General features: G+C 39.7%; 1 protein-coding gene across 1 annotated transcript; it reads right to left on the bottom strand.

The window, feature by feature from the left end:
• Positions 1-4,164: 4,164 nt before the first annotated feature.
• LOC134674155 (protein diaphanous homolog 1-like) lies at positions 4,165-8,896 on the bottom strand. The gene is made up of 2 exons (XM_063532211.1): positions 8,857-8,896; positions 4,165-4,607 (listed from the first exon to the last, which is right to left on the bottom strand). The coding sequence occupies exons 1-2, from the start codon at positions 8,894-8,896 to the stop codon at positions 4,165-4,167; spliced, it is 483 nt and encodes a 160-aa protein (XP_063388281.1).
• Between the last annotated feature and the right edge of the window lie 1,988 nt (positions 8,897-10,884).

Below are 10,884 nucleotides of genomic sequence, written 5' to 3'. Positions count from 1 at the left end.
TGTAAAAAATACGCAAGTAAGTATAACGGGTTAGCACTGATTGACTAGCACTTATTTTTACGCGGATTAGCAAAGTAATAAGGTAATAGTAAGGTTTTAACACATAAATGTATGTCACAGGATAGGCAGTACAAAGGCGAACTTATTCCTTCAAGGAGTTTAAGGTGTTATATGGAGATAGTTTGAAGCCCGGTACCTATTATGCCTTCCCGGCCTATGTCCTTACATAGGATAGTTTTTATTAATCATCATGTTACGTAGATGAAGGCGGGCAGAAGCTAGTAGACATATAAAACCTAATCTAACCTACCCAGATTAAACTACACCACACAAAGCCTAAACTATCGATACGCACCGGCACAGCTCAGGCACTCGTTAGCGGCACACGCTGTATATACACCGTGAAACAGGCACACGGTGTATATACACCGTGAAACAAGCACAGTAGGCACACGGTGTATATACACCGTAAACAAACGCTAATTGGGAAGCTTCGTTTGCAGTTCCGATGGATGCCCGGTGCTCTATATCAAAGTGTAATTCGGACGTTAAAGATATTATATTGATTTGCTTTTGACTTGATTTTTAGGCTTCCGTCCCTCAAAAGGAAAAAACGCAACCCTTATAGGATCACTTTGTTGTCCATCCGTCCGTCAAGACCCTTTATCTCGGGAACACGTGGAGGTATCGAGTTGAAATTTAAACCATATACTTACCTACTCAGGTCTATGGTCCCGTGAAGCTGTGAAAAATCAAACTTCTAAGATAACGTACCTATAAAAAAGATACGGCCGTTTATGCCGCAAAAACGTACCTATATTTTCGAGACTCTCAAGGGAATCCAAATTGAAAGGGTACTTCCCGTTCACCTTTATAAATATTTTATAGTATTTATACTTCTATAAATACTTTGTACATTAAAATACAAGTATGTTACGTTGGTCGTTGGTCGTCACACTCGAGGCAATATTGTGCGCGCGAGCTGAAATACATAATTGGTAACTGTCTATCGGCGCGATTCGGGAAATGAATTAGAGATTAACTAGATACAATATAATAAAGATATATGTGACGTCCCACGGGTAAAGGTACCTTATGCCGGTTGGCGCTTACGCTATTATTAACGCCGCTCCAATATTATCGCGGCGCTATGCGACGTAAGCGCCAGCCGCCATAAGGTTCCCTTTACCGTGGAACGTCACATATCTTTACTATTTCATGTCTAGTCAGTCTCTAATTGATTTCCCGAATCGAGCCGTATTATAATAAATGTTATACATCTCTGTTATAGCTCTATAAGGCGCAGGTGTGCGCGTCACGGGCTGAGTGAAATATAACGTATATTATATTATACTTGGCTCAGACCATATCCCGTAGATCCAACTCTAAACAACACAGATGGGTGCGAATTTAGTCAAATGTAATATTTAGTCCTTAAATAATTTAGATGATAATAAATAAATATTTAATTTAATTTTAATTATACATATTGACAAATGATATACCTAAGTGATAATTTAATTGTTGATAAAATAACCAATAATGAATGCATGCAAAATTATGTACCTCAATTAAGGAATAAAAAGGCTTTTTTTTATTTATTCTTTTTTTTTATATTTAGTATTTTATGCATTATACAATACAATAAAATACAATACAATACAATACTCTTTATTGCACACCTCACATACACGTAGTTTACAATAAATGGACAATAACATAAACAAAGACAATAGAGGTAACAACAGGCGGTCTCATCGCTTAAGAGCGATCTCTTCCAGACAACCTTTGGGTATCGGAGACATACCGGAGCATTATGCATTATGTACCGTTGCATACAATATTTTTTCAAAGACAGCAGCAAACACCTTAAATAATAAATAAAGGCAAAGTAAACTTTGTATACCACCTGTTCTGTGCCCTTATTTACACATATAAATATTTTGAATTGAACTGAAGAACCTGCTATTTATATTTTCACGCAAAAATGCCCGAATTACGGAACAATTCCTAAATGAAAATTCCTAAAAAGAAATCCCAAATACCATAGTTATTGATATGTTACGTCTAGTGGCGGGTGATCTGTGCATAAGGGACTGTAAAGGAATGAAGCCTTTTGCTAGTTTGACTTAAATTTAGGCCAATTTGACGAAAATTCGAAGGCATCAAAGAAAAAGAAATATTCGTATTCTTACATATGTACCTACGTCTACTCGTATTCAATAGAAAGAAATAAGTTTTATATAATGTATTGGGATAACTTCGAAAGGGGGTAATTTTGAAAGTCACTGTGACGTATCCTGCTCTTGTAAAGAGGTTTTATACTGTGTTTTATATTCATAATTTATTCCTAGTACCTAGTACTATTATTTATTCTGTGCTAATAGCTTTTTCCTTTACAAAGCGGGAAAACGCTGGAATCTGCTACGAGGGTAGCGCTACGATAACGTTGTCAGTGTTGAATGTGTTTCTTTCATCTGTCATCCCGATATTTTTTTACTTTGGTTTGTCGTTTTTCAATGTACAATTTTCATCATGGCCCCCTTTTCCTATATCCCTGGATTATTTGTGACGTTTCACGGAAAAAGGTACCTTATGGCAGCCGGCGCTTACGTAGCACAGCACGGCCATATTATTGGTACATACGGCGTTAATAATAGCGTAAGCGCCAACCGCCATAATAGTACATTGTGCAACATGGGGCGTAAGTTGAATATTGCAAACGAGAGTAAGTTAAATTGCGACGGCTTGCTAGATTTATAGACTCGAGTTTGCAATATTATTACGCCCCGAGTTACACACAATGTTTTTCATCACACTTGCGATACAAATTTAAGTATAAAGACAAAAAACTGTTAATTATGGCACTAGAAACTTCATAACTCCCTAGGGAGAACGCTTTATCTGTAACTCCCGCTAAACCTGCGTGCAATTCCACATTTACTGAGCGAGTGTGATGAAAAGTATCTTTACGTATCTCCGTGGGACGTCACATTTTCTCCCCATTCAGTTACGGAACCCTAAAAATTAATCATTTCTACCCGAAATCCTTGAATCCTTATACTGTAAGCCACAATGTAAAATAATCTTAATCACAACTTAGTATCAAACACTTCCTATACCGTAGGAACGCCACGTAACGTTCAAATCATGATTGATGTGCTAGAGCGAGACGCACGGCGGGCAGAGCGGGACGCACGATCGCGCAAACACTTAATTAACGTAACATTTGGGTTTTGAGTGGAAGAGCACAGAAGTGTGAAGGGAAGAAAGTTCTTTTATGAAAAAAACCGGCCAAGTGCAAGTCCGACTCGCGCATGAAGGGTTCCGTACCATTACGCAAAAAACGGCAAAAAAAAATACAAAATACAAATCATTTATTGTCATTTGTTGTTAATTCTTATATTGAATATGAAACACCTACTGACATGACATACATTTATTAATTTCCGCTACCTAAAGGTTGTCTGGAAGAGATCGCTTTTTAGCGATAAGACCGCCTGTTTTTTAACCTCTTCTTACTGTATTATTTGTATTGTTTGCTGTAATGAGGTGTGCAATAAAGAGTATTTGTATTGTATTGTCAGAAAGTGAGTAATGGAAATGATGTTTATGTTACCTACATAAAGTGCCTCACAATCGGCCAGTATTTGGCGAACAATATATTGTATTAGTATACCTATTTGTATTTACCGGGGTTTGAACCCGGGACCATCAGCTTCATAGGCAGGGTCACACCCACTAGGCCAGACCGGTCGTCGGTAAAGATGAAAACTTCAAAGCCTCGAGTTTCATTGGAATAGTTGGTAAAGCTATTTTGTTTTGACAGACGATAGAGTTTAAGCTTAGAGCATTTAATAACTGGAATCGCCTTTAAGAGCTTACCTCTCTGCCGAAAAATTTGCGCAGTTGTGCAAACTTTTGTAAGGTCTGACATGGCTCTTTAGTACGTTACGTACAAATCATGTAGAACTAGCAATACATTTGACGTCCCCTCCCCCGCTAAAATCGGCGGACTGTTTCGTACAGAAAATGACAGCCATGATGACGTCACTAGTAACTAAATGCTCTAAGAGTTTAAGTGAACGTTTTTCAGCCAAGTGGCTCCGCTGTAGATTGCGCTGTGGCAGGCAATCAGCGTAGGCGGTACCTACGCGTGATATGTTACCTACGAGCTAAAGCTGTGGCTACACTGAACGGAGGGGGTAAAGCTGTGTCTACAACGACCAGAGGGGGTAAAGCTGTGTCTCCACTGAACGGAGGGGGTAAAGCTGTGTCTACACTGAACGGAGGGGGTAAAGCTGTGTCTCCACTGAACGGAGGGGGTAAAGCTGTGTCTACACTGAACGGAGGGGGTAAAGCTGTGTCTACACTGAACGGAGGGGGTAAAGCTGTGTCTCCACTGAACGGAGGGGGTAAAGCTGTGTCTCCACTGAACGGAGGGGGTAAAGCTGTGTCTACACTGAACGGAGGGGGTAAAGCTGTGTCTACACCGAACGGAGGGGGTAAAGCTGTGTCTCCACTGAACGGAGGGGGTAAAGCTGTGTCTACACTGAACGGAGGGGGTAAAGCTGTGTCTACACTGAACGGAGGGGGTAAAGCTGTGTCTACACCGAACCGGAGAAAATGACTAAGTGCAATCAATAATAAAGTTTTTCTTATATTTCTTGCCATTTTTATATATTGTGACCTTTTTTGCCACTTTTGTGTTATTTCTAGTCAGGATCGCGAGCCCTTTTCATCCTTATTGGAGAAAAAAAGTGTCCTAAAATTTCCATACATTTTGTAAACTTTCCTTTTTGTTACCGCCATACAAAGTAGGTAAGTACCTACATGGGGAAATGGTAACACAATAGGAAAAAAACTCAGCGACATTTTTTTAGCCCATTAGGATCGAAAGAGCTCGTGACTCTAAGTAGAAATAACACAAAGGTGGCAAAAAAGTTCAGAAAATATAAAAATGCCAAAAAATAAAAGAAACGCTCAATAACGATCATCACGGCTGGAGCACAATAATAACTCTGTAATATCTTTAGGTATTTAAATAAAAGTACACAAAATCTACCCTCAAATGGCTTCTTAAGCCAGTTGAGGGTAGATGAAAACATTACATGATCAAATAATGTAGTAACGTAGGTTAGCCAATAAATGTTATAAATACCCAAAACTATACAAATTATTTGTTTACTTTTATTTAAATACCTAAAGATACAGAGATAGTATGTGTAAATTCAAATCAAATGCATAGTTTCCAACTACATACAAACTCAATCATACAGACAGAGAGTGAAAACATTAGTATTTATAACTTCGCCATACTCGTGACCAATAGTTAGGATCCAACTCCAACTCAGGTTTATGGCTCCTCTACACGATGGGCCAACGCCGGCCACTCCAAGGGACGCAGCCATGCGGTAGAAAGAGATAGCAATATCACTTGCTCCCTCTAACGCATAAATGCGGCCCTTGGAGTGGCCGGCGTTGGCCCATCGTGTAGACGAGCCTAACAATACCTAGGTTTTACCACAGAATAAATAACTACTACTAATACTTTATACTTTAAATATACTTTTTAGGGTTCCGTACCCAAAGGGTAAAACGGGACCCTATTACTAAGACTTCGCTGTCCGTCCGTCCGTCCGTCCGTCCGTCCGTCTGTCACCAGGCTGTATCTCACGAACCGTGATAGCTAGACAGTTGAAATTTTCACAGATGATGTATTTCTGTTGCCGCTATAACAACAAATACTAAAAACAGAATAAAATAAAGATTTAAATGGGGCTCCCATACAACAAACGTGATTTTTGACCAAAGTTAAGCAACGTCGGGAGTGGTCAGTACTTGGATGGGTGACCGTTTTTTTTTGCTTTATTTTTTCTTTTTTTTGCATTATGGTACGGAACCCTTCGTGCGCGAGTCCGACTCGCACTTGCCCGGTTTTGTGTAATACGTTTGTATTAAATGTAGTTTTAGTTAGCCATGAATAAATGAAATAAAAGTAAAAGTAAGTAGTACTAGGTACAGAAGGTTCACTCTGAATATGCTGTGTGCAGAATTGACTGTAGGGGGCCCCGACATGCCCCTTAATCCGGCCCTGGCTAGACACCAAAACTGGTGTGGGCCGCATGTACTTGTAGCGACGCGACGAAATCACGGAGTGAGCCACGCCTGAACCACTACCAATAGTTTTGACATTGACAGATACGCTCGCGTCTAAGTAACTTACTTTTCACCACACCAGCTCGGAAAGACTTACTTTGCACTTCAAGAACTGATAGCAAAGTTGCATTTTATTCACATGTGAGGCAAAGTAATCAAATGCAAATTTTGAGTTGTTTTCTTATGTTAGCTGGTAGAATTTACTTTTAAATGATGATTATGGATGATAAATATTTAATAACATTCATTTGGATTTGATTTGGTTTGATTTTGTTTGATATTTTACATTTAATATTTGCCTCGGGTTGGTGTGGTGAAAAATTTTGTGTTTCACTCGGGGATAAATTTTGTTTAACCCTCGTGCTTTGAAACCCTCGCAACGCTCGAGATTCCATTTTTCGAACCACTCGCTACGCTCGTGGTTCAATTTTGGAATCTTTCGCTTGCTCTTGTATCAATATTAGCACGAGCGGTTAAACAACAACTTTGCCCCCTTGTAAAACAGATAACTATTCTATGCATCTCGCTCGTACTCGCATATTAGTGCAAGCGAGATGTATAGAAAGTAATTTACGTAGACGCGAGCGTATCTGTCAATGTCAAAACTGGTGGTAGCCGTTCTTGTTTTACTTTCTATTATATAAAGTAACTAAATAACCTAACCTAGACAGGGGTCCTGTGAGAGCTGTAGCGCGGGTCATTGAGGTCTGAATAATAGAGTCAATGTCAAAATTCACAACTCACGTTACGTATATTATGAATGAAATGTGTGGGTCAAGTCACAAGCGATTTGTAACCAGAGGCACTATAGCGAAAAACGAAAATCGAACTTTATCTGCCTCTCTATAATAGCTTGGCACATTCGAGTGATTCGACCGATACAGTTGCATAGCTAAAACTAGAAATTCCAGAAATTTAATCAACAAAACAATCCTTATACATATTATAGGTGACGCGGAAGTAACTCGGTTTGTCTGTTTGTTTTCTCTTCACGCTTAAAGCGCTGAACAGATTTAGGTGAAATATGTTATGGAGATACTTTTAGGCTATCAAAATATGATCACATTCATTTTGTTTGGGTTCGCTAGAATTGTCTCGGCGAGTATTAGGGGCCCACTGATTAACAGTCCGCCGGATAGTATCTGCCTGACTTCGGAACTGTCAACTGTCAACAACTGTGTGACGTTTGTACTCCCGGTTTATCATTGAACGCTTTAGACTATTGCACGTTGAGCGCTAATGTGACGTTTAGCGTCACATGTAGATAGAGATAGATAGGTTAGAAATGAAAGTTTAATTTAGAAAAGGTATTTAATATTATTTATAATTACAAGGGTCGTGAGTCCGTATAACTGAGCTGACACAGAGAAAGAAATATAGAAACATGTCCTTAAAAGGAGGCACTTTCCTGAGGCTCTACATCGTAGGCGGGCCGTTGTAGATGGCTCCGCGGTACAGCGCAGGAGTCCCAGTTGGTCCAGAGTAGACTAGGATGGCTTCCCGCTGTGGTTCAGGATCCCCAGCTCGGAACGGAAACCTTCCGGGATACAGAGCTTGCGCATAGCGCAACCCAGGGTAGTGCAGGATAGAGGGTTTTCAGGCAGGGTGCAGGCAATTTTCAACCCCAGACTTGATCCCTAGTAATATTGGGAATATTAGAACATGCACTCAATAATGACTGCTACATCCGGCCCACAAGGAAAGAAATATCAGGAAAGTTAACCTTTCAGCATTATTTTAGTGTTCACGGATGAAGCAGTCAGAAAATAACAGATTAGTTAACAGTATAAAAGAATACAACGTAAAATTATTCCTAGTAGTAACATAAATGAAATATTCACAACACTTACCCGATCCGGGGAAATGTACACAGCATAATACCATAAGGCACGATCTAGATAGATTAAGTTAGGTAAATTATATTATTATAGAGACATTTAGTATCTTATTTGCAAGAAATTGTCGTAAATGTTCATCAATTTTCTTCAAGTGACAGATTCCAGAAAACTATTTAAAAATGTTTTTAATTTTTTTTACAACCGGACAGCACAAAACGCTTAGCGCTAACGAGGTTTTATAGCAAACCGTTACAACTGACAGGCCGATTCCGTCCGGCGGACTGTTAATCAGTGGGCCCCTTAGATGCCTGTTGAAAGAACAGTACAGTTAGCCATAAAACTTGTGTAAAAATTAAATTTGTGGCTAAAAATCATGTCAAAACTTTAGCGAGTGATTTGAGCTACCCGCTGCCGCCTAAGGCTCGCACACTGCGTCACTGTCACAAGCTGCAGCGTGCTGTAAATAATTCCGTCTACACCTCGCCGGGAGACCGTGTCGCAGCCTCATTAAAGGCAGACACACCAGGTGCCTAGCACGGCGTAAAGGATGACTCACCGACCGACCGACCGATAGACCGGAACGAGCCCGGGCTATTTTCTACGACGACTGATCGGTGATCACGTGGTGCTTTCTATAGAAATCGAAGCGCCGGAAGCTCCGGCCCGGCCCCGGCCCGGTGTAGCGTGAGTCATCCTTAAGTAACAAGTAACAAAGGTGCTTTACGATATATTTGACTACTTTGGCCGTCACATTTATTTGATGTACATAAATATTTAGCTAAGTAATTCCAACCAAGGATGTTGCTGATGCAGATTTTTTGACATCCGCGGACGCGGATAGAGATGTTTAAAGGCTCACATTCGCGGACGCGGATGTCATGATTAGGTACTGAGGTCATGAGGAGGTAGGTAGGAAAACGTCAAATATTATATGTAAGTTATTCTTATTTAAAAAAAGGAAACTTTTAGTATTTGAACGGCGCGGAAACTTGGACCCTCAAAAAGGCCAACAGAGCTCGCATTGATGCGTTTGAGGTGTGGTGCTGGAGGCAAATGCTTCGAGTGCCATGGACAGCCCACCGCACAAATCCTACAAGAAGTGGAAGTTACTGTCTGGCTGTCAACCATCTGTCTTCGTAGAATTTTTGAATTCTTTGGTCACATAACAAATGCTTCTGGTAACGGGAAAAGTCCAAGGAAGGCGACCACGTGGAAGAAGCCCAATGCGATGGACAGATCAGATCCGCGAAGGCACTAAATCTAAAATCCACGATGCACTGCAGACTGCTGAAGATCGCAACAAGTGGAAGGAGTTAGTCCACAAAATAATTCGTGGAGGCCACGACCCTCAGCAATGAGGAATACGACACAAGGAGGAGTATTGGAGCAAGAATTTAGGTGCATTATTTTTAATAAACAGTAACTTGGCCGACTTTTCTGGATCTATACGATTTCGTTATAGATAATGACGAAATTACCTAGATGAATAGGTAATTAGATGCGGATTTTGGAAATAATGCGTAAGTTCCGCGGTTGCGGATGCGGATGCGAATATTCGCAACATCCCTGATTCGAACATCCATCTTGTGATTATCACTTACCTAAGATTCAACGTCAAAAAACCCTTTCCTCCAGACGTATAGGACGTTGGAAGTCAGTAATAATGTTGTTTCCGTGTTCATCACGACGTATGGAGCACTTAGTTAGGGGGCTGACTTCTAAGTCACCCTACTATGAGAAGTTTGCACATAGCGGAGAAAGACAAAATGAAATATGTATCTACTAATATTAAATACTTGTGGCTCTGTGACCATCTATAGTTAAACCTTCGCGATAGCTTCATAGGCTTAAAAATGTAATAAAAAATACTCACTTCGTTGAGTCATTACTTATTTATTTAACCTTTATTGCACAAAAGAAAACCTTACAGTACAAAAAGCGGACTTAATGCCATGTGGCATTCTCTACCAGTCAACCTTTAGGCAAAGCAGAGAGATTGTGTGCGGTGTACATTAACAACAAACAACAAATATAATATAGGAAATAACAAACCATACATACATACATAAAAATATACATACTTATATTCCTTAGGCCCACCTGCACCGTCCCACTAACCCGGGGTTAAGCGGTTAAACCGTTAACCCAGTGTCAAATTGTACTGGTAACCATGGTAACTCCAGGTTTAACCGGTTAACCCCGGGTTAGTGGAATGGTGCAAGTGGCGCTTATAAATATACGAAGCCATACGATAAATAATTAAAAATACAGCATAAGGGTTAAATAAGAAAATTAACCTGTATGGTATGTCCGCAAGAAGCACCTGCCGGCGTATTATGGATGGTTTTATCCATGTGATAAAATAACTGTCACTTTTTAACACCGCGGGATAGAAAGTGACGTATACTGTCTTATCACGCTGTCACGTAGTCAAGAATAACCATCATATCTGTACTGAACATGGTTTTCAGTTTAACCCGCCTGCTGTATTGTGTATACTATGTTAACTTTAGTTACCAAGTCCCGGGGCGAGCAAATAAATAATATATAATATGCCGTAAAAACAAACAGACACACAACTCTGACTTGGACGTATAAGTTAGGATTAACTTGTAAACTGAAGTTAATAAGTAAGTAACTATTAAGTAGGAGAATACTTACAGAGCATAGTTAATGAATAGGTAACTTTTAAAGTAAGTTTATAACATCAAAGTAGCTTAAACAAACTTTCACTTATGCCGACTACGAATTAACTAGTTAATAATCTGTGATGCCGACTTAATCATAAGATGTATGGCTTATAAAATAAATAAGATTAAAAAAACTTTCACTTATACCTTTTATCCGATGCTAAAAAAACGAATTATATAATATTTGCTTTTTACAG

The sequence above is a fragment of the Cydia fagiglandana genome, chromosome 19, assembly GCF_963556715.1.
Source record: "Cydia fagiglandana chromosome 19, ilCydFagi1.1, whole genome shotgun sequence".
Taxonomy (NCBI): Eukaryota; Metazoa; Arthropoda; class Insecta; order Lepidoptera; family Tortricidae; genus Cydia; species Cydia fagiglandana.
This window is presented reverse-complemented; position numbering and strand designations above follow the sequence as displayed.

What these genes read in the sequence shown, in the direction of transcription:
- LOC134674155 (XM_063532211.1), bottom strand. Translation starts at nt 8,896, where the DNA reads ATGACCTCAGTACCTAATCATGACATCCGCGTCCGCGAAT. An exon ending in TGACATCCGCGTCCGCGAAT is followed by an intron (nt 4,608 to 8,856) that starts GTGAGCCTTTAA and finishes GGTTCGGTGTAG; the next exon opens with ACACAGCTTTACCCCCTCCG.